General features: G+C 39.0%; 1 protein-coding gene across 1 annotated transcript; it reads left to right on the forward strand.

The window, feature by feature from the left end:
* The first annotated feature begins 1,423 nt into the window (after window positions 1-1,423).
* Window positions 1,424-22,823, forward strand: LOC120637169. Its single transcript, XM_039908841.1, has 3 exons — window positions 1,424-2,671; window positions 15,069-15,264; window positions 22,298-22,823. The coding sequence occupies exons 1-2, from the start codon at window positions 1,883-1,885 to the stop codon at window positions 15,252-15,254; spliced, it is 975 nt and encodes a 324-aa protein (XP_039764775.1). The 5' UTR covers window positions 1,424-1,882; the 3' UTR covers window positions 15,255-15,264; window positions 22,298-22,823.
* Window positions 22,824-25,657: the final 2,834 nt, after the last annotated feature.

Genomic DNA, 25,657 nt, shown 5'->3' on the forward strand with positions numbered 1-25,657 from the left:
GAATATTCACAAAAAATGTTCATACAATAGTTGCCATAAGGTGCAATCGTCTGCCGTATCGCTAAGATTTCCTGGCCGCTATTACAATAAAGTTAATTACTTACTTTTTATAGGCGATGGTTTTCCACTGACCATCAAGTGGGCCATATGCTAGGCCCGTCAATCATAACAATAAAAAAAATATCATTATCTTCATAATTCCTGATGTTACATAAAAAAATGTTTTCTTTATTTGTTTAAATTAAGATTTGCATGTCATATATTATTACTAAGCATGTATACCTACAAAGTTTTATGCAAATAAAAGGATCTGATTTGATTTCATTTGATTTACCGTTAGTCTGTGGCGAGCACATGAAGCGGAAAGTTAGTTAGCTAAAGCAAAAGTGAAACAGTGACCAGCTCCGATGCGTCTAGAACTGTTCATGGAAATAGTGCAACAAAAGAGGAGGTAGTAAGAGCTGCTTCACTACTGTCATACTGACCCCGACCATAGTTCTAAATTAGCCGAGGGTCGATAAACACAGCGTTTTGTATTAGATTGTTTTCTGACTCCCTTTTAAATTTCATGTTTTCTGTTTGAGAAAAAAAAGTATTTTGTCTTAATTCGTCGTTCGCAATAATATACTATTGCGACTGGCAAATTAGGACTAGCGTAGTCTTTAAATGGTGTCAGCAGCGACTCCCTTTAGACGATTCGTCTAACATTCACTTACATTTTGCTAGTGGGTGCTTAGTCAGACTAGTGAGGTGTACAAACAGCCATGCAGTATGGCGCTTAGGTTGAAATTTAGTTGCACTATGGTAATCTAGATAAATATAGCATAGCTTTATTGAACCTTTTTATTTATTTAGATTAGCTAGTCCTTAATGAAAAACATAACTTACTTTTTGTTTTAGAGAACATTTTTATAGTTTGCTGTTTAGTTGCTAGTTTGTTTGTTTGCTGCTGGATATAGATTTTTGTATGGATTTCCATACAGTTATGTGTAGCTTAAGAACTAGGTAGATTGGGGTCCAAAGGAGCTGGAACATCGCCACATTTAAAAACGTGAGCAGCAAGTGATATACATGAAAGGATTCTTGCCAAATAAAAAATGTATTCAACTCTAGATAATAACATGCTTGGGAATTAGATTATAAAATTACAGAGCAAAAAACACAAGACACAATTAACTCTGTTCGAAATACAAGACGTGCTAATATAATATGGGATTTTAAATAAAGCGAGCTGAAAAACAAACACATTAATTAATAACTCAATCACAAAATGGAGTGCATAAAATGGGATAACATTGTTAGACCGAGTAATCACTTGTACGAGTGGTCATTCTGTGCACATAAATAGCTTTTAAATTGAATTATAATGCATCGGCTCCGGCGACGACGCGACGTCTGCCGTCTGCACTCTGGGCTTCGCTGCCGAGGCGTTCGCGCGCGGCGTCTCAGTTACTGATCGTTCAACAAAATCTAGTTAATTTAAACTAGAAAAATCAATGCGGATGTGCCGACTTCCATTTCTCTCAAAATTCGGAACATTTTATACAAAAAACTCAGTGTCTCGCTTACCAAGTATTTATAAAACGTTTAATGATTGAACAAGTCAGTAGCATACTGTATAATTACTCTAGCGTGTTAGTTGGATAATTAAATTCCTCTTTCACTTCAATTGATAATTGTTATGATGTATCCAAATAACTTGTTGGCAGTTGGCACACCTGCTTGTCCGTCAACATTCAAGTTTCTGAATGTGGTGAGGCAAATTAAAATGTATTAAAGCAATTATATGTTATCGTGCTAGCGCGTGCCGCTTTCGTGGAGTGAATTTATTAGTGAGTGAGTTAGTGAGCAGCGAGCAGTGCGCGCGGCGGTCGAGCGCGACATGAGCGTGTGCAGCCACGCGCTGGCTCCCGACACCAAGACCACTGCCGTCCCGCCGGTCACCATCGACGAAACTGATTCCCAAAGCGTCCCGGAAGAAACGCCCGAGGGCATCACGCTCCGCAATTATCGTTTTATCAACGAAAACATCCGCGAGTATATTCCTTCGGTTAAAAACAGTGATATTCACACTTCAGTGGTTAAAGGAAAGTTTGTATCGAGTGTGCTGGCGATTTCACCGTCGTCGTGCGCAAAAATTCTCGAACTGTTGCGGCCCGAGGATCCAGGGAAGGACGCCCTGGAGGCGATAGTTAGGCCGACACAGAGGCGAGGCCTCAGCAGACCTTACGATGAAGACACTAAAAGATTCCTTCAAAGAGCCCTGCTCGCTCCCAATGGCTTTACCTCCACCCCTGAACAAAACTCTAGACTATCGGAAAATTTTGAAGATAGTGGAGAGGAATCAGAGCTTAAAAAAAATTCAGTAGTGAGTAGTTCAAATTCAACTAAAACAGAAAGGTCATTAGCTGATGAGTTAAGAGAAGCGGAAGAAGACGAACTTTCAGGTGCTAATCTCCGCCGAGAGCTGTTGAGGGAGTTCCGGAAAAGAGGTGGAGGGATTCGAGAGGCTATGGAAAGAGAAAGGTTGGGGAAACTGGCTCTCGCTGTGGAAGATGACGAAGACTTTGAGGATTGTGGATTATCGGCGGCGGCGCGAAAGTTGGATGCTTTGCTGGTGGAATCTCGGAGTCTTCACGAGGAGTTGGCGGGCATCCACGAGGACATCCAGGTGCTGGCTCGGCGCGTTTCTCGGCGCGACCTCTGACGTTGGTACCAACTGACGACTGCCACCACATTACCACTGTTATTGCACCATATTTTGAAAATGCTTCTGCAAAACACGCACTTTTGTATTTAATCACTATGAACCTCATGTTTTATGAGAAACTTTATTTCTGTCGTGAATTAAAATTAGCGTTTATAACACATATACGTAGCAAAAAACTTTTTAGATGAATCAATATCTAGTGCGCAAAGGTCTGGGTTCAATCTTAGTTTACTCAAATCAAATATTTAATTTAACTGTCTAATTTGAAACGTAAATAAATCAAAAATTGTTACCTGAAAGTCCCCCACAAACACATATTCAATGCAGCAATTGCTCTTTTGTAACCCCACTTAACAATTTAACGGCATTTATCATTATTCTATCTGATCTGGTCTAGTTTAGTTGCGACTAGTTATTTATCAGCAACGAGGGCGAGTCAAAGTGTCAAAGTGCATTTGGTGCGTGCCATCTAGAGAGTAGAAAGTAATAAAGTACTTTATTGGTATATTCAATATAAAAGAAAAGCCCATTTCTTAAATATAGTTCAACGGGTACATACACGGATAATATTTTTGGATTTGTCGATATTTAGACCCACTGTGGAAGTACGAGATGTCAAGTTGGATGTCACGGGCAGAATCTGACTACCCGCTTTCGAGCTCTCAAGTAATGTTGATTAACTACGAAAATATTAGTTTTAAATCTTAAAAAGACTAAGTCATATCTTACAACGTTTCATCGTTTTAGTATCTCCAATTACAACGTAGCACATTGTAAACTGAAACATCAATATATCTGAACTTATTGCACACTTTTTATTATCTATCAAGAGATAACTCCTTCAATCTTCCGTTGATAATTCTGTCTATACTCTTTTTTACCTCTATTTTTCCCGCCATTTTATATGAACATCCTTTTGGCTCTGGGTTCCTGTCATTTTGAATTCCTACTCCAACTTACACCGACCACAGATTATGCATAATTTTGACCGGTCTGAACGAAGCTACCTTTTTATCTTTAACCAATTGTACATACAAAGGCAGATTTGCTAACAAATATGAGATATATTCTAGGTTATTAGGTGCATTAATAAACAACATAACTTATGCCCGAAGTCAATAATCATCATAATCAAACCATTACCGGTCTCTACAGGACGCGGTCCTCTCAGAGTTAAACGGGTTTAAGCCGTAGTCCACCACGCTGAAATGCATGCTCTCACTGTTAAAGCAAGTAATATTTTAATTTCTTAATTTAAAAAAAATATTTTATTAATCAAACTTATCTTTTATATTAATTACTACGTGGCCCGTGCAACTTCGTCTGCACCAAATCGGTTATTACCGGAAAACACGAATAAAATGACATTTTCTAAAAATGAATCCTAGCTAGATCGATTTATTGCCCCCGAAAACCCCTGTATACTAAATTTCAAGAAAATCGTTGGAGCCGATTCCGAGATTCCAATTCCAATATATATATATATACTTCCAATGATATATATTCTCGTTTAAAGATATGTTAATTATTAGCAATCAAATCGTAGCGGTTATAGCCAGTAGGTAGGACTTCGGCTTCACTCTCGGGGGGCCGAGTTCGAAGCTCAGCACGCTGCGCTAACTTTTCTGAGTTATGTGCGCAGTATCAGTAACTACAACGGTGAGGAAACATTGTGAGGAAACCTGCATGCCTAACAGAAACTTTTCTTTCCATAATGTTCTTAAAATGGCGTGTGAAGTGGTGGACTACGGCCTAAACCCTGCTCATAGTGGAAGGAGACCCGCGCTCGCGTAAAGTAGCCAAAGAATAGCACTATTAAATTTAATCTTCAATCTGAAGTTTTGGGACTAGATTTTTAATTTCAGAGATTATTAAACAATCAAAATAGTCAAATCATTAAAAATATTACATACATATTTTAACCATTGTTATAAACTACAATCGGGGAAAATACGGTACCCGCGAATTACAAAAACCGAAAAACGCATACTTTTTTTTTTAATTCCACTACAAGTTAGCCCGTGACTGCAATCTCACCAGGTGGTAAGTGATGATGCAGTCTAAGATGGTGGCGGGCTTACCTGTTAGGGAGTATAACTTTATCCCTAAAAAGTTTCTACGCGACATCGCACCGGAACACTAGATCGCTTAGCGTCACATCTTTGTCGATATGGTGGTAACTAGCCACATACCAGAGAAAATTCAGAAATCATAAATTCCCAAATTGCCCCTGGGAATCGAACCGAGGACCTCTTACTTAAATTCACAGCTCTCACCGCTGGGCCAGAGTGGTCTTCAAACGAAGACACAGCATTCGAAGTTGCCAGTGCTTAAATTGGATTGTAGTAAGATTTAATCATCTTATCTCAATCGGTAGAGGCTTCAAGACAGTGGCCATAAAAACTAACTCTATATGTAGATGAAATAATAAAGTCAACATAACACAACTTTATCACTACACGTTATTATCGTCAAATCAATATTCAATCGGTCAGCATAATCCGCTAACGAACCGAAAGCATTAACGTTAAATAACCGCGTATTTAATAGCCCAATAACAATCGCTAATTAATCTTTGTTTATCGGCTATGGAGCGTGGGTGCGATGGAGCGATGGTGCGATGGTGCGATGGTGCGATGGTGCGATAGAGCGGTGGAGCAGTGGAGCGGTGGTGTGGCTTAAATATGTGTATTTATTATTTTATCGTTTGGTCACACACGGGCATTCGTTTCCCTGTTTACATTTGTGTAGGGTCACCATGCTTTGACATTGTCTCGGAAAGTCTAGAGACACTTTGCAACTTTAGTTGCTAGAGACGATCTCCCTGGTGCAGTGGTGAGCGCTGCAGGTTTAAATAGGAAGGCCTGGGTTCGATTCCCAGCTAGGGCAATTTCGGAATTTATAATTTCTGAGTTTTCTCTTGACCAACAAAGAAGTGGCGCAAGTGATTAAGCGTTCCGGTACGACGTTGCGTAGGAACCGATTACGGGTATGGGTAGAATATAACTGCTATACCTGTTTACTGACCATCAGGTATGATCTCAGTTAGAGGCTAACCTGTAAAGAAATAAAAAAATGTAAATGTGTTCTAGTACTCCTTTCTAACAAGCCTTGTATAAATCAATATTCTTGATGTCTTAGTAACAAAATAAATAATGTAATAATTGGGCATAATATTAATTAAATCAGTGATCGCATAACATTATCATCTGATGATTATCATCAGCTACGTATTTATCGAAAATTTCAGAGATTTACATACAAATTGTTATTTCGCTGGCGTAAATTGTTTATTTCCTATTAGGACATGAATATTTAAATTTGAAAACTCACTTTAAACTGGTCCAATACGTGTATAATTAAGGTTCTATGGCATTACCTATCAAGAAAACTTCATAATATAGCGACAACCAGAATCGGGAAATATTAGATAATAGCGGTTGCCTGCGATTTTTTTCGCTTTTGTTTCGGTTTTTTTAAAACCACGGGAAGCGTTTTTTTTGCGGACTCAAAAGTATACCAGCCCCTTCCATCTTAGACCATGTGAGATTGCACTCGCAGTGTGTACTGTGTAGTGCAGTTTTTTTTTTTATTGATCCCTTTTCATGCAAGAATTTCGATGCCAGAATTTTTACAAAATACAAAATCAATGTTCAGTTTGGGGTCAAATTTAAATTCTTTATTTGGAAAAAATATGGTAGGTACTAAACATTTATATATACATAGATTAACGATGTTATCATTTTATGTTTCACGCATATTTTGTCGTTCACATCGACGTCCAAATGAGGTATATATATCTAGTCCAATTTATTATCATTATATTTTTTATTAATATTAATTGGGTATATATATTTTCATTGTACTACACCAAATATCGTTGTTTCAATTATTTTAGCCATTCTGTTAATGAGCTAGAGTTTTGTGACATAAGGACCGAAAGCAGATGTCATAAATATTGCCTTTTGGACGTAACCCCACTTTATATCCTACTAGCTTTTAGCCGCGGCTTTCACTCGCGTGGTAATTTGAAAAGCATTAACAGGAGAATAAAACAACCTTGATTACAAAACAGTGCACTATTTAAGGACGCTTGTGTAAACAATGATGTGTCTCTCCATTAACCGCTAAGACAATAAATAAATTTAGACACACACGAAGATGCCACGTATATTCCATGTGATGTCTGAAACATACCCTTGGGAATTCGATTCCAGGACTAAAAATAGCCTATATTGCTCTCCGTCTTTTAAACTAACTCAATGCCAAAAACAAGTCGATTAATTACTTAGGGCTTGAGAAAGCAAAACAAACGAACACACCTTCGCATTTATAATATAACAGATAGAATTTTTCATAGACAAATGGCCCCCCTACATGTACCGAAGCCGTATACAAGACCGGACGTGTTTGGTTACCGACGCTGATTTTTCCTTTGAACAGCGAGTGTCCGGGATCAGCTTTGCATTCCACCAATTTAATTTTTAATCTCTAGTCAAAATTGGACGCAGGTTTCTGTAGCCTCTCATCTCTCCTAAACGTTTGTTGAATTTTTAATCAATATTCATGCCCAGGTTTCACTCGCGACCACATCTAACGTATAAAGTTAACATACAAACCCCAGGTGTGTCTCTACGGAAATGATTTATCGCATCCGTTGTAGAAAAGTCGTCTTTATTTATTTATTTTAATACTTTTACTTATAAAACGACTTGAATTTGCGCTCAGCAATGAAACTTATGTCAATAATGCATTAAGTTAAATTAAAGTCAGTTCATGAATACACGTTTTTGTTGCACCCATTCAGGTACGAATATAAATCATTAGTCATTATATCATCATCATCATCATCATCACATCAACCGATAGACGTCCACTGCTGGACATAGGTCTTTTGTAGGGAGTTCCAAGTTCCACGATTCTGAGCCGCTTGGATCCAACGGCTACCTGCGACGCGCTTAATGTCGTCTGTCCACCTCGTTGGGGGTCGACCAACGCTGCGCTTACCAGTACGGGGCTGCCATTCCAGCACCTTGGGACCCCAACGTCCATCCTTTCTCCGAACTATGTGCCCGGCCCATTGCCACTTAAGCTTCGCGACTCGTTGAGCTATGTCGGTAACTTTGGTTCTTCTACGAATCTCCACATTTCTGATTCGATCGCGTAGAGATACTCCGAGCATAGCTCTCTCCATCGCCCGCTGAGTGACTCTAAGCCTTCTTATGAGGCCCATAGTTAACGACCATGTTTCAGAGCCATAGGTCATCACTGGCAACACGCACTGTTCGAAGACTTTCGTCTTCAGGCACTGAGGGATTTCTGACGAAAAGATGGCACGGAGTTTCCCGAACGCTGCCCATCCGAGTTGGATTCGGCGGTTCACCTCCTTCTCGAAATTGGACCTACCTAACTGGATCGTGTGTCCTAGGTATACGTATTCGTCAACAATTTCGAGTGCAGTGTTCTCAACGATTACTGGTTGAAGCGGAACATGAGCATTAGACATAATCTTCGTCTTGCTCATGTTCATTCGTAGGCCAACCTGTTGAGAAGCTCTGCTGAGGCCATCGAGCATCGTATTTAGGTCTCCCAGAGTCTCTGCCATTATGACTACATCGTCGGCAAACCGAAGTTGAGTGATGTACTCGCCGTTAATGTTGATGCCAAGTCCGTTCCATTCCAGAAGCTTAAAGACGTCCTCCAACGCAGCGGTAAATAGTTTCGGGGAGATAACATCTCCCTGTCGCACGCCTCGCTGCAATTGGATTGGTCTCGTAGTCTGATCCTGTATACGAACTGACATAGTGGCGTTTTTGTACAAACACTGCAACACTTGGATATACCGGTAGTCAATTCGGCATCTCTGCAGTGACCTAAACACAGCCCAAGTTTCCACCGAATCAAAGGCTTTTTCATAGTCCACAAACGCTAAGCAAAGTGGCCGGTTATACTCTTCAGTCTTCTGTATAACCTGCCGCAGCGTATGAATGTGGTCTATGGTACTAAAGCCCTTACGGAAACCGGCTTGTTCGGGAGGCTGGAAGTCATCAAACCTACGAGCGAGACGATTCGTAATGACTCTCGAAAACAGCTTGTAGATATGACTCAGCAGCGAGATGGGTCTGTAATTCTTCAACAAGGTATTATCACCTTTTTTGAAGAACAGAACCACCACACTCCTGTGCCATGCCTCTGGCGTTGTGCCTTGGTGAATAACGGAATCAAACAATCGCTGAAGGACTTTCAGTATCGGTTTTCCACCTGCCTTCAGGAGTTCTGCCGTTATTCCGTCATCACCCGGCGCCTTGCCATTTTTAAGCTGCTTGAGAGCCACACTAATCTCGTATAGGCTGACGTCTGGGATATCTTCGGTATAGTGTCGAGTTAATTTGGCTCTAGGATCCTTAGCCAAATCTTCAACAGGCGTCTGTACTGTGGTGTACAACTGTCCATAAAAGTTCTCAACCTCACCCAAGATCTCAGGTTTGGAAGAGACAAGACTACCATTATTGGTCTTCAGTCGCATCAACTGGCTCTGACCGATAGACAGATCTCTAGCGAACACTTTAGAGCCTCTGTTTTGCTCGATGGCATTTTTAATACGCTCTGTATTGAAGTGCCGCATATCACGAGTCTGTGATTTAGAGATCTGCCTATTAATCCGCCGGTAAGCGGACGCGTCTGCTATAGACTGTAGTCTCATCTCTTGCCTCTCCGTCATAAGCTTGAGTGTATTGGTTGAGAACCTATTGGCCTTGTTTCTACGGTGGGCCTTGTAGAATTTGGACCCGACTGTTTGGACAGTTTCCACCAGCCTGTTGTTCAAATCGTCCACAGTGTCGCAATCTGCTAGGCAACCGAACCGGTTCTGTAGTTCTAGTTGAAAGCTCTCGGGGTTTTGAATATGGGCACGAGTAGGCCGGAGTGTAGACTTCACCAGTCTGACTCTTTCAAGTTGAACGTTTATACTCAATGTGCCTCTTACCATACGGTGATCACTTCCGGTTTTAACCCTGTTGATCACAGAGACATCATTGAATACATGCCGTTTGGTCGACATGATGAAGTCGATCTCGTTTCTCGTGGAACCATCGGGGCTTATCCAGGTGTCTTCGAATTGGCTAGGCTGAACAAATGGCACAGACCGGTGTCGGGCAGCAGCGACGCCGGGGCGATCAGTCTAGCCCTGCGATGACCAACCCGCCTGCCCAGCGTGGTCATTATCGGGCATATCTTTAATGGGAAGGAGAAAAAAACCACAGCCCCTAGTTCCCGGCGGCCCCGCTATTCCTGGCTCTGGCAGCGGTTATGGTAACGGCGGGGCAAGGGGTGTTAAGAATCTCCGGCAGAGATTCCGCTGCCAACCCCGACGACTTGACCTGGCAACATACAACGCTCGCACGTTGAGGACCGATGGAAAGGTGATTGAGCTGGAAGAAGTGGTGAGCAAGTTGCGCTGGGATATTATAGGATTGTCTGAAGTCCGGCGAGAGGGGGAGGACTCGATAATCTTGGAATCCGGCAACTTGTTTTACTACCGGGAGGGTGACCAACAGTCACAGGGTGGTGTCGGGTTTATCGTCCACAAGTCTCTCGTCAACAATGTTGTAAAAGTCGAAAGTGTGTCGAGCAGGGTAGCATACCTTATACTCAGAATTACCAAACGGTATTCGTTGAAGGTCATACAGGTATACGCGCCGACTTCGGCACACCCAGACGAGGATGTAGAGGTTTTGTATGAGGACATTTCAAAAGCCATACATGCCTCGAACACCTACTACAATATTGTGATGGGGGATTTCAACGCGAAGCTTGGCGAGCGAACTGGTTCAGAGTTGAGGGTGGGGCAATTTGGGTATGGGCAACGGAACCACAGGGGTCAAATGTTGGCTGACTTCATGGAGAAGGAGGGCCTTTATATGATGAACTCCTTCTTCAAGAAGCGGCCACACAGGTCATTATATAACACAATGGTATTATGAAATTTTTACGTTTTCCTTAAGGGCATTTCAAGTTCGCTACATGTTCGGACTTTAAACATTGATCAAATGCAAATTAAACAAGAACATTTTAAGCGTCAAATACGTCTGTATGTAATGACTCTAATACCGGTTCGAAAGGCAGATTCTACCGAGAAGATGCCGGCAAGAGACTCAGCAGCTGTTTTCGAACATCGTTTTACAATTTAACAATCATTTTTCTATATTGTGTGCAGTGGTGTGCACTTCATACTTGTACAAAAGCACTGCCTAACCAAATCTTTATATATATATTTCTTGTGTGCGTGTGTAAGGCACTGAACTCCTCCTTAACGGCTGGACGGATTTGAATTAATTTTTTGGGTATGCGTTTGGGTGGCACACTGGATGTTTAGATTCACAAACCAGCCCGACATATGGCGCTTGGGTCCGCTAGTTACTTTATATAACTCGTATTGAAGGGGAATTTCTCCGTTTTATGCCAAGTTCCTGCTTTATGCATACCCTGGTCAAATAACTAGTGCACGCCACTGCTTGTGTGAGATGAAGGCGGACCCGCTTGTTTCCAAGCAACCTTACCGTGTAATACGAACGAAAGACAATTTCCGCGAGATTTGTGAACAACTAAATTTCATATTGATTCGCTATAACTATACGAACTTCTAAAAATTTTACAACAAAAGAACTATGTACCTACCTACACGTTATTATGTTAATATAAAAATATAATGGCAAAACTAATCAGCTTAATTGGGAACGAAAGAATTTAATGTACCTACCAATAATTAAGAAGTAACAGGTAGCTTGATCACTGACACTGTTTTTGAACGGTTCGATAACGTTTGATGTTATATAAAATAACATCTGTATATCATACTGTATTTATTTATGACACTCAGCGAGCGATAGAAAGAGTTATGTTAGGAGTATCTCTACGTGATCAAATGAGAAATGAGGAGATCCTTAGAAGGTCTAAAGTTACCGACATAGCTCAACGAGTCGCGAAGCTGAAGTGGCAATGAGCAGGGCACATAGCTCGGAGAATCGATGGACGTTGGGGTTCCGAGGTGTTGGAGTGGCAACCCCGGTAAACGCAGCGTTGGTCGACCCCCAACCAGGTGGACAGACGCGGGGAGCCGCGGGATACAAGCGGCCCAGAATCGTGGACTTTGTAACGCCCTACAGAAGACCTATATCCAGCAGTGGACGTCAATCGGTTGATCACCATCAAGATGATGATGATGATGATTTCTCTATGAACGAATGAATGAGTTAATGAACTACTTTCTGAAATGAATGAAAGAAGTTCGTCATCGTCATTATCATCCAACCACTGGTGGTTGATTATGTTCTCATCCGCGTTTATTTACGGCTTTTTACAAATCCCGTGGGAACCGTTCACACTCATCTTCATCATATCAACCCATTGCCGGTCCACTACAGGGAAGGGGTTAAAGCCGTAGTCCACCAAGATGGCCCAATGCGGATTGGTGGATTATAAATTCCCAAATTGCCCCTGGCGGGGATCAAACCCGGGACCTCCTACTTATATTCCCAGTGCTCGCCATTGCACAGGGAGGTCGTCAAACTTTATTTCTTATAGTAGCATTAAGCTAAAGTAGGTACTTATAAATGAAGTTATCACTCAATAGTAACAGGAACTCCTCGAGTCGACTACACATATCTTCTTTGTTGCCGATAGATTCCCTTATCATATTATAACGAAAATCGATTATATATTAAACTAGCCGACCTGCGTAGCTTCGTCTGCACCAAATGGATTATTACCAGTTCTAAAAAACCTGTGTTTTTATAGACAAATAATAATAAGAAGCGGTTTTTGTGACTAAACTAGGTATAACAGTTAGCCTCGTGGACTTTTTTTGTGGGTAATGATGATTACTTTAAACTTAGTACATTATTTTTAAGTATCATCAATAATTTTCGAGGCGCAAGCCAGTAAAGGTCCGAGTCCGGAATGTTTTATTACGACATCTTTAACAAACATCGTTATATTTTAGTGAATTTACAGAAAACCATAATAAATTTCACACTTAAACCTTCCGCAAGAGTCACTCTGTCTATTAGTAAAAACCGTATGAAAATCTGTTCAGTAGTTTTAAATTTTTTGCGCCCAAACACACACAGACGCGGCGGGGGACTTTGTGTTATAATATGTAAGGATAAGGATAGAGTTGTATTATATTATATACTTTCTATTGTTTTACTGTAAACGATTTCTTGTTAATTATTAATTTGGAACGGAAAGACGGACATGCTCTAGTGCCCGCAGTGGCTAATAACGGATTGGAATTTATAGAGTAATACATTAAGTGGGGCTTATGTTTATCAATATATGTTATGTATTATATTTTGCTAACGGTTGCCAGCAACATCGTCTCGCACACAATTTGTAATAAGAAGTGATTGAGTAAATTAAGAAATTTTTCCCGCGGTGCCCTAAGAGCATCGAAAGGGCAAGGTACAGGCGAAAACTGGGAGATAAATACCATATTTATGGATAGGTACAACTTGAAAAATGAAAAAGGTACTTTTCTGCAATCTTTTATTTTCTTTTTAACCCTTGTAGTTTCATTTTAAACCGAAAGCCCTTACTCTTTCCTAACATCATGCAATCCAATTAGTTGTTACTATAAAAAGGTTTACATAAGACTTTATTTATACCAACTATTGCTATAACGCTGATTTTTGCCTTACGGCATGCAATATTACAAATATTTACTATGCAACAATTACACAATACAAATACAATACATTAATTCCGATTTTTTTGACAATAAATAAACCAACGTCAAATACACTTATTGAATGAATAAATAATTAAATGTTAAAAGATAATAATGTATTTAGCTGTCCAAATATGCATTTACACAGTTAAAACCATTATATAATAACAAAATCGAATAGTTAGGTTTAGTTTATTATCGTCATTAAAAAAAAAAAAAAGGGTACTTAATTAGGAAGCTGCTGCTGATTTACTTCCACATTTCTAAATGCACAAATTAATAATTTATTTGTGTATCACATGAATAGATTATTAAAGTGAGTAAAGATACAGGTAAAAATCAAAATTAATTTATTTCAAGTAGGCCTAGTTTATAAGCACTTAAGAAACGTCAAGTGTTTGTAGTGACTCTACCACTTAGGTAGAGTTACGTATCACTATTAACGTCACACATTTGTTTCCTAGCTTTGCATTATTGTAGTTGGTTTTTCGGTGGTGGCAGTTGTGTGCGTGGTTCGACGCCTTGGTGCACGCTTTTCTTTTGCGCTTATGTTTTTCAGCATTTTCAGGTGGCTATTTAAAAATTCTAATCACTGCATCGGAAAGAGCAGTGTCGTATCCACAAGATGAATACAAACGGCACAAAACCTTAGCAAGAGAAAATCCCTGCGAAAGGCCTATATAAAGCAGTGGGCGTTCTCGGTTAAAATTATAGAAACCGGCGGGATTTGAACCCGCATCCCTCCGAGTATCCCACCCGCAGAGCTTTGCAATTTAGCACCTGAATCGTGTAGCCAAAGAGTTGCGGATTTATGCTGTAATTTTGTCACGTTGATATTTCCATCAAATATAGGTGAAAACCGTAATTTCTGAATTTTCTCTGGTCTGTTCTGGTGGCAGGCCTCGGACATGGCTAGTTACAACAAAGACGTGCCGCTAAGCGATTCAGCGTTCCGGTACGACGTTGCGTAGAAACCGATTAGAGGTATGAGTTTAATATAACTACCATTCCCGCAAAAAGGTTAGATCTTTACTATCTTACGAAGTTAATATTCAATCTGATCGAAATTCTTCAGATGACAGATTGAATTCTACAGGGAAGAGTAAGAAAATACAGCACTATTACTATACTAAATTTAATCTGTAATCGGAAGGTTTTGGTTTAGATTGATTTAATGTTGGACATTGGACTGCATCATCAGCAACAGTGAGGTACAAGCTAGTTTGTATTGGAATAATAAAACTAAAAGAAGTCTTATTTGCCGTGTCGAGACACGCAAATACATTCATCCACATCCTACGATCCTCCCATGAAATTAAATAGACGTATTCAATTTTACATACATAGCTCGGAGAACCGATGGACGTTTGGGTTCCAAGGTGCTGTAATGGTAACCCTGCAAAGGTAATCGCAGCCTTGGTCGGCCCCCAACGAGGTGGACAGACGACATCAAGCGAGTCGCTGGGAGTCACTTGAATTAAACAGCCCAGGACCGTGGATTTTGGAACTCTATACAAAAGACCCATGTCCAGTAGTAGACTTTAATCGATTGTAGTGATGATGATGATGATTCAAGTATATACTATTGTTGTCACCCGCGTGGCCAACACGTGACATGTCTGGTGTGGACAGGTGCAGAGCGCACGCGCGAGGCGGTGCGCGGCGGCGGCGCGTGCGCTGGCGGCGGAGTCGCGCGCACTGCGCTACCTCGACGACGTGGTGGCGTTGCTGCGCGGCGACGTGGCGGGCGCGCGCTGCACAAGCCGCTGGCCCTTCGCGCTCGGGCGCCGCGAGCCCGGCAAGAACTACGTCGTGTGACGTCACCCAGGTGCGCAACATCCATTACATACAACAAACACATAGCTTAACTTATACCCCTTTTCACTAACTTCGAACCAGTTAATGCCTAAGTAAGTAACGCCTAATCAATGAAGATTCCTAGGCATACATTTACCATTTAACATACAACCAGTGGCGTGCATAGAGGGTATGCACAGGGACGCAGATGATATAAAATGAAAAAATCTCCAGTGCGAGTAATAAATACCCAAGGGTAGGCTTTTAATAACTCTTACAAAGTCTATCCTTAAGTTTTGTATAACCCTTTATGCACGCCACTACATATAACCCAACTTGCCTATGATTCTTGCCACAAATTATGCTATTTGTGTGTTTGTATTATACACTATATTTAGCATTTTTCGTATCGGTTTAAGTTTGTTATAAAAGAAAGAATTTATATTTCTTTCCCTAAACATTACACAACGGAAACGTTTTCGAAAACACCGCAGCGAGGCATAGTTAATTTATTTATTGCATTTATTATTCCAATTAAAATCTGAACCGCGGACGAAATGCAATCAAATATGCAGGCCCACAACAGGACACTGGTCTCCTCCTACAATGAGGAGGGGTTAAGACCGTAGTCCACGACGCTGGGCCAGAGCGGTTGGTGGACGAAATGAAAAATGTGATGTTAATTTTAACACTCCTCCATACAAGGCCTGTCAGTAAAAGAATGTAATAGAAAATCTTTATATATATATTTCTTGTGTGCGTGTGTATGTCACTGAACTCCTCCTAAACGACCGGACCGATTTGAATGAATTTTTCGGTATGCGTTTGGGTGGCACCCTGGATGGTTTAGATTCACAAATCAGCGCGACAGATGGCGCTGGGGTCCGCTAGTAATAATATGTAATAGAAGAGCTGGTTGTCGATATACAATATAATTCAGAGCGCTATAAACATGAAGCTAAACAAACATGGCGGCCGGGCAATAGCTTGGTAAAGTAATTCAATCCCGGCACAGCGGAGCGCGACAAGCCAAACGAGCTAATAGCAGATAAGCTACGAGCACTACGCATTGGCCGGACTATACTTGACAGCTTGTATAGGGTGTAAGTCCCATCGAAAACACATCGCCATATCCTAATGCTGACAGAATAGGCGTGATGGCAGTAACATAAATCGCTAAAATATTGAATTATATAAATATAAATCCCTATCCCTATCCCTATACTAATATTATAAATGTCAATGTAAGTTTGTTTGTTACGCTTTCACGCAAAAACTACTTAACCGATCCTCATGAAACTTTGTACACATATTCTTGGAAGTGTTAGAAGTAATATAGGATACTTTTTATCCCGACATTAAGCTCGGTTCCTTTGGGAGAGGAGATGAAAGTGTTTGCCGATTTTACACCATAACTTCGACAAATGATAACCGATTTAAATAACTATTTTTGTACTATAGAGGTTATAATATGTGTTCAATTTTGCCCAAACTTTGTGTAGATCTGATGAATGTGGTTGGAGATAGTGGAGAGAACTCCTCAGCGGACAGCAGCAAACCCCGCATTTAAGCATAGCGATACTGAATACTTTAATTTTTTTTAGAACTACAACTAAATTGAATGCCACCTCAAAATACAAAATCAAACGCAGACGAAGTCGCGGGCAATAGCTAGTAATAAATAAATAAATGTACTACGACAATACACACATCGCCATCTAGCCCCAACGTAAGCTCAACTTGTGGTATAGGTACTAAGATAACTGATGAATATTTTTATGAATAATATACATAAATACTGATAAAATACAGATAAACACCCAGACACTGAAAAACATTTATGTTCATCACAGAAACGTTTTCCAGTTGTGGGAATCGAACCCACGGCCTTAGAAAGCAGGGTCGTTGCCCACTGCGCCAATCGGCTGTCAAAAATTGATCTAATCGTATATGATCAATCGATAATCTGCTGGAATGGCAGCCCGGCACTGGTAGGCACAGCGTTGGTAGACGCCCATCGAGGCTGACAGCCGACGAAGTGCATCGCAGGTAGCCGCTGGACCCAAGCGGCACAAACCGTGGAATTTGGAACCCACTACAAAAGACCTATGTCCAGCTGTGGACACCTATTGGTTGATATGATGAGGATGATGATGATAAATGAATGAATAGACTTTTATTTTACACCAAAAAAAAGTAGTTACAGAGATACACATAGAGCAAGATAGTCACGAGTGTGGCCATGACACCCGGCGAGCGTTTTCGCAAATTTTTTTTTTAAATGTCTTATTAACCCAATACCGGCCAACTACAGGGCGTGAATCTCCTCCCACAATATGAATTTAAAATTTTAAAATTATTTGACACCCAATAGACAGTCAATACATATATTGTGATTTGGTTTGTTTGAAACCTGAAATGTTTAAACCGTAATTATCAAAGTCAAAATAGCAGTTAGCTTTGCATTTATCAATTGCTTGCGAGCGAGGCAGTTTTGGCACGCTAAATTATTATGGCAAACGATTCCCGTACTTTGCGGCAATTTACTCTGTCCTACACGATTTTTTTTGAAAAATAATATTTTTACTTCACTGCCACCCATCATTTCAACCGAAACCATACGAATGGTGGTCGGTGTTTAATTTCTACAAGAAAAGATATACACATCGCATAAGAAATCTCTTCCCAGTGAAAGACGTTGAGAGGGAAGAAGAATAGGTAAAGCAATAATAGAATGTAGAATTTATGTAAATCAAAATGTTTTCACGCCTTTGGTTACCTCGAACTGCTAGACAGGCGAGAAGCCCGGTAAATTATATGCACTGTTGCATATGTATCTTATTTTTTCTGTACTTTAATTTGGTGTGCAATAAATTGTATTCATTTAATGTAATAAGTAGATATAGTGGACGGTGCTGGAATGGCGAGGGTAAACATTGCGTTGGCAGATCTACCTATGAACTTGTGTGTCAGTTATACTAAGCCCCTAACTCCAATAAGTATTCATATTATCAGGCATTGTACTGGAGCGCTTTAAATTTTTATTTTATTAATGGAGTGTAGAAATGTTACATTTTTTTAGAATTCAACCGTTTTCCTATATAAATACTAGCTCGATTTAAATTTTTTAGACATAATTATGTCAATCATTTTCTAATTCTACCTCTATAAAAAAAACACGCGAAAATGGGTCTACCCATTTCATCTCTCTTATTAACGCAAAATGCTTTGGCATAATTATTTCGTAATGCATGAATGAAATAAACTGATCCAGTATCTATCTGCGAATCTGATGCCTGTTAATAAAATGAAATACCTGTAAATATTCTTTAAGGATATAATCATAAGCGAGAAACTAGCTTACTTCGTGGATTTCATATCCTCTGAATTTGATTACTCAAATAACCAAACCCGTTTCACGTGTTGTATAGTTTAATATCTTGTTTAACTATGTCGCACTGTAAACGTGTCGTATAGTAGTAAAGACTCCTAATTACGGCTCGGTACCAACGGGGGCTGCTCCCCGTAACGCGGCACACGACAATTACTTGATCGGCACGACAACAAGCCCGTACCGCTGAAACACTAACTAGTTAGTGACCTCGGCTTCGCTTGCGTCAAATCAAACTGTGTCTCTGACAAGTGGGACAACATTTCAAGCTATGAAACTTGGGGGTGACGTTCCAGTGAGCTTCGTTACATCTTAAATCAACGTGGCGTTCGGTTAATCTGACTAATTCGTATGTAGTTGTAAGGTAGGAAGTTTGGTTGTCGACACAAAAAACACGGTTACGCGCAGTAGGACGTTTGTCTTTAAGTTTCGTATTTCCTTGTTTAGTATTGCCTATAATAAACGAAATTATATTATCTTTGCTGTCAAACATCCGTTTTTGATTTAAATGGTGCAAGCAGCGTCACCTCTTTAATAGTCTAAACTTAGCTCATACTATCGAAATTCGTAGTCTAAGTTAAAATTACTACTAATGCAACTTATCGCTGTTCTATAATGCAAGCAGTAGTAATTTGTCCACTAACCTAGCGCAGTGATGAGCGATGTCACCTTAAAAATGGGAAGTCCTGGGTTCTATCAACGGAATCAAGCATTCATTTTTTTTAGTGTAGACCACACCTGAAGGTCTCCAAAGAAACTGATTAGAGTTATATGCGTAATATTCCGGATCGGAGCCAGCAACCAGTTTAAAATCATCACTTTTACTTCTTGTGAAATAATATAGCGATATATATGACTTTATCGCCCCAACGCTTTGATATTAATCTTTCTATGGAGTTTCCACTCACTACGTTGGTATCCAGCTACCTTCAATGTCTTGTTTAACAGCACATTTCTAGCTGTGACTCCTCTGATAAAAATCCACTACTCTCACTTTACCATCGTTTACTGTATGCAAATGAACATAACATTATATAACCAAATGCAGCGGGTGTTTCAATACTTTCTAATACTTATATATTCAAAGTCATTAGAATGTTTTAATATCGCATTACGGGCAAATAGTTTTTCTACTGAGTTGTGTTATTGATGAATGTTTTTTGAGAGATTAAATTGCGAGTGTTTCGAGTACTTTGTGCAGCTGTAAGAGCCCTGAAATAAGGTGCATATAGAATAACTTTAAAATGCAATTCTATGACGATTCTATTCGCCAACGTAAATGACCAAGAACTGAGCTTATACAATTAGAAAGCATGTTTTTTTACACACAAAATATAGTCGTTGAGCTTAATTTCCTATCCTATAATAAAAAAAATCGTGATATCAATAATATCAAATAGAGACAAAAATAAAAGCTAAGGGTTAAACAATAAAAGCTTTCAAATAAACCAAGATATGAAATCCAAATTCTTAAACATTCCGCGACGATACTTTGCCTAATGCCAGCAGGGGAAGTACCTATATAATGCAAATTCAGTCTAGTAGTTTATCATAAAAATTATGAAACAAAATAAATATAATATTATCACCTTGTGTATTTATTTGATTATCTCTAAAATATAATTTTTATTAATACATAACTATAACCTAAAATAAACTATTTAAAAACTAAATAAAATCTAAAACGTCCTCGAAACCACCGCAGCGAGGCACAGTTCCTAAGATGCTGGCAGCATTGCCCCTCTGGATGGCCAAACTAATTCGTTGTGTTGCTTTATGTACTCGTCGCCGCAAAACGTATCAAGAACCTAACCAAAAGCCGAATTCATATCAGTTCAAGCGTGTTAGAATATAGTCAGAGTATACATTTTTAAGTAATTGAATATTGCAATATTATTGATTATATTAGCAGAAGCGGTGAAGTCGAATTCCTACCCAGTAGGTAGGAATTCGACTTCACTTTCGGGGGGCCGAGTTCGAATCCCACCCCGCACCTCTAACTTTTCTAAAGTACGTTTTAAGCAATTAAAATATCACTTGCGAACGAAAACAACGTGAGGAAACCTGCATGTCTAAGAGTTCTCCATACTTTTCTCAACGGTGTGTGGAGTCCACCAATCCGCACTGGGCCGGCGTGGTGGATTACGGCCTTAACCGCTCCTTATTGCGGGAGGAGACCCGTGTATTTTAGTGGACTGGTAATGGATTGATATGATAATGATGACGATTGTTTATATATTTTAAAAAACTTCTATCACATGATGTTATTTCTCATTATCATGTTTTATTAAAACATCTATACCTACTTATAATAAAACTGCAACTGGAAGAATTCTGTACATTTAATATATTTTGAAAATTTTGATTGGGGGATGCTTTATAATCGATACTTAGCCCAAAACAGATTTTTATTAAATTTTTGTCTGTCTGTCTGTCTGTCCGGGCAAAACGTGAAAACTACTGAACGGATTTAATTAAAATTTGGTATACTGGTAGCTGGTATTCCGGATCAACATATAGGCTACTTTTTATTCCGATAAACACTAAGTTTCCTCCGGGAAATGAAATTTTTTATCAATTTTACTTCATAGCTCCGTTAAATTTGAACCGATTTTAATAATTCTTTTTTTATTTGAAAGTGTATATATACTTACAAGCATGTATTGTGTAATTTTAATGAAGACCTGATTAATATTGTTGAGATAAAGGACATAAATCTTCACAGATACTAGCAAATCGCAAGGCACATGGCACAACGATTGAATACATGCGTACCATCCTATTTCTGTAAATTGGCTGAAATATAACGATGTTTTCTAACGATGTCATGCCGACTTTTAAGTCACAAAATGCAGCGGGCCGCCGCGAATAACGTAGTTTGGAAATAAAACTGGACCTGGTAGCGTTGCAATTTGTTATTGTATTTAAGATATTGAAACCTCTAATAACCGATTCAGTGCAGTTGCGCGGGTCAGCTAGTATTATAATATATCTTAAAGTCAATAATTGCTAGAGACAAGCTCTAAGCTTTTGTGTATCGAAAGAATTACAGCAGCTCTAAGAGGTTTCTTGTCAAATTCTTCCGTTCCGTCCAGTTTCCGAATTGTTGGTCGAATCACATTAGTACCATGAAGATTTAAAATACTAATGTAGTATAAATGGAAGTAAATTAATAGAAAAAATGGTTTTCTACAATAACGTTTAAAGAGAAATAAAACTGTTTGGTTTTATGGAATAACCATATTTTATAACCTTGCTAGGAAAACCACGCCTTTTATATGAAGTATTATTTTCCTGACAACTTCGAGAGAGTCTAGCTCTGTATCTCTCTTTGCCTTTCTACCCTAAGGGCCTTTTTAACAAACACTATTGGCATGGAGTACTGAAGCCTATCATTCTGTGGCTCTGCCAAATACAGCTTGTTACTTGGTTTCGGATTTAGGAGACACTATAATAACCAACACACAGACAGACAAGATAAACTAAATACACTTTTTACATTGGGTTTAAAAATATGAGATAGAAACTGTCAAACTGGTCCAATTAAGATTTATTTATTGAAGTTCAACTAGCTCCAAGGTCAATGTTATGTTTACAATTTATTTGGACACTCACGAATGTCGAGCCAGATTTTACTATCTTGTGTTTAATTCTTATTTTGTCCTTGTTCCAGTGAGCTGATAAGAAGAGGTCCGTGACCCGGCAGTGCAGCACAGCGTCATGTGTTTATAAACGGAGGTATATGTGCTAACAATTGGCTTGATAAGAAGGCCCAGATTCAGCCAGCGGCTGATGGACTGAGCTATGCTCGAAGTGTTTCTACTTGACCTGCCTGCAACACTGTTAGATTGACAGACAACATTAACGATCAGCTTTAACAGACACATAAATTATGGATAAAATAAATAGAAATGCAGATGTAAAGCGTCGTGGTGCACTAAGAAATGGTTTTGTAAGTTCCACGAGAATGCTACATGGATGAAACTATGGGTGTCAACTAGTCAGAAATACGGAGAGTTTACGACATAACCTCACGAGTTGGAATGTTGATATGCCAGTACATCGCTTGGAGGGTAATAAAGGGTCTTAATATGTAAGTATGGCGGATTTGCACCGGAAAACGCAGGGTCAGTAAGCAAGAAGATGGGAATATGTAAATTCAATGTCCTTTGTCCAGCAGTGAACGTCCATCGGAGATTTGCGTTATTGCTGATCTTAAATCGTAAATAGCTAAATATAGTAAATAACTAATATTGTTATAAAATAACTTGCAGGATTGATTGATATAATTTAATCAAAATCTGGACGTGGATTATATTGCGTCAGTTGATAGAAATTATTTTAAGATTTAAATAATAGAAAGAAACTTAGTTTCTCAAGTAAAATATATACTTTACCTTTGCTGGATTGTAGCTATAATTCCATGTTAAACTTTACCTTTGCTGGATTGTAGCTATAATTCCATGTTAAACATCTCATAAAAGGATTCTAAAAATAAATCTTTATCCAAAATAACACCAAGGCGACCTGGATCATAATTCGGAAGAAGCGAATAAAGCGTAGCATTTTTGGTATATTTCCATACATTTGTTTTACTCGCTAGGCGTTTTGCCGCCCGCACTGCATGGGTTATCGCGCGATATGAATTTCCCGTGGCCAAGACGTAAAGCGGAACGACTGTAAAATAAAAATCTGTAATTAAGATAGATACTACTTTGAATCAAGGCCAGTTAGGTCCATTTTACTGTGACGCTAGAATATATCCATACTCGAAAGCGATTGAAGGATTGCGAACGAACAACTATAACATGATATGTACTGGATACTGTATAATAAGTTTCTGTGAAATTATAAATAGCTATATGGATTTTGAACAAAGATAATTATTAGAAGTATAGAAATTTATTTTTTCGTCGTACCACTGTGAAATAATAGTGAGCTAATTGGTATAAATGGTTTAGCATTTAAGAAGCATCCTTTATCAAGTGTAAGCAACGCGGTGCGATGTTGGTACCAATTCAATCAATTGCGGTGGTTGTAGCAGAAATATATTAGAATCGGTAATTCATTTGATCAGCTGCTTTAATTTTAATTTTTATCATTAGTGTCGTAATTTTTTTTAATTTTTTAAATATTGCTTATGTACCTCGTATAGATTAAAGGGTTCAACGGTAAAACGTTGTGTAATAGCCAACTTGTTCTTTGAAATCATGCTTATGTACTTGTTATTAAGAAAAAAATATTTTATCCTTACCTTGAGACAGATACAAACTATAGACATACATGTCGTATAGTTTTTGTCAATGTAGAAAACCGGCTAACCCACGCCCTAAGCATTCCTAGAACTGGTTCGCATTAAAAAGCAATTTATTTTGACAAGCAACGTTATTCTTACGTTTAATTTAATCCATTAATTTTATGTTATTTAACTAGCTTTACGGTGTTCTAGCCCTTTTGATACTTATTTTTGTGTTCATAGTCGTATGAACCATGAAGGACCATAAACACACTGTTCGTAAAAGTTTAGTCAGTTGTATAATATTATGTTTAGGGAAATATTTCAGAACAAGAAAATACATGCAAATGTCACGATAATGTAGATTGTTTTATGTCAGTATAGATCAATATTCTATGGTCTTCTTTTTCAAATTCCGTACCCGAAGGGGTATAAATTATTGCGATTGTCTGTCTGCGGCCTGAATCTCATGAACTATAAAAGCTAGTTAAAATTGTCACAGACAGGAGTTATAAATGAAAGAGAAATCCCTGCATTGAGAGTATATCTACGTGATCAAATCTGAAATGAGGAGATGCATAAAAGAACCAGAGCTACCGATATAGCTCAACGATTCGCAAGGTCGAAGTGGCAATCGATGGGGCACATAGCTTGGAAAAGCGATGAACGTTGAGACCCAAAAGTACTGGAATGGCGACCTCGCACCAGGAAGCGTTACGTTGGTAGCCTCCCAACGTGGTATACCGATGACATCAAAAGAGCCGAAGGTAGCCGGTGGACCTAAGCGACACAAGACCATGGTATTTTTAACTCCCTACGAAAGACTTTTATCCAGCAGAGTGCGACCATTTACTGACGTGATGATGATGATCATGGTACGGAACCCTTCAAACGCAAGTCCAACTCGCAGTTAGCCGGATTTTGTCCCTGATGATCTGTTAAATTGTAGCTATAAAGTATCAATATCTAGTCTATTCTATCTTCTTCTACTCATAGGGACTTTAAGACTGAGAAGTAAATGGTTAGTGATTTATACGTTTCTTTAATTAAGTTACCATTAACTAGAGTTAAGATTTATATAGGTTATTTAGGAGGTTGAACGCTCGGAATTTAAATTAAGTGCATGGGGAAATAACTCTGCTCTCTGGGAATTAATCAGTTATTCCCCCTTTTTATATTAATACGACAAGGACCTAAAATTTTGCAAGGGTTCATATAATTTAGATTTGAGAGAGATTTAATTTAATTCTGTGTTAGGCCAAGGCCAAAACGCGTCTTTAGTAGCGTTATAGATTGCGTCCAGCATGCGACCAATACACTCAAACGTGCGTTATCTTACGATAACGACTTAGAAGCCAGGATATGACATGAGGTATTTCACAGACAATCATTACGCCGTCTGATCCTCTCAACAAGATTAAATTGTCCATCTGATGCACCAGTATTTTTAGAGAATGACCATCGACACAATGGTATAAACTGAGAGACAAAAATCAATTTTAATTACTTCTTGAAAGCTATTCAACAACTTTATTCCATAAAAATCATAGTATAGTTTATGCTTATTTATTTAATAAAATGGTACATGTCTAATTACAGTTAAATTATTTATCTACACATCTACAGTTAAATTATTACACTTTACTGTACTTGTGTTTGGACGCGCGCAGGACGCAAATTTGAACGCCGATTAGGAAGCAAACTGCACGCAGCGGTCCTCGCTTAACACAATTAGAGGATTTTGTTTGCTTTACTTTACTATTTGTCTATATTTTTATCGCAGCGTAATCAATGCAA

Source organism: Pararge aegeria, chromosome 3, assembly GCF_905163445.1.
Source record: "Pararge aegeria chromosome 3, ilParAegt1.1, whole genome shotgun sequence".
Lineage (NCBI taxonomy): Eukaryota > Metazoa > Arthropoda > Insecta > Lepidoptera > Nymphalidae > Pararge > Pararge aegeria.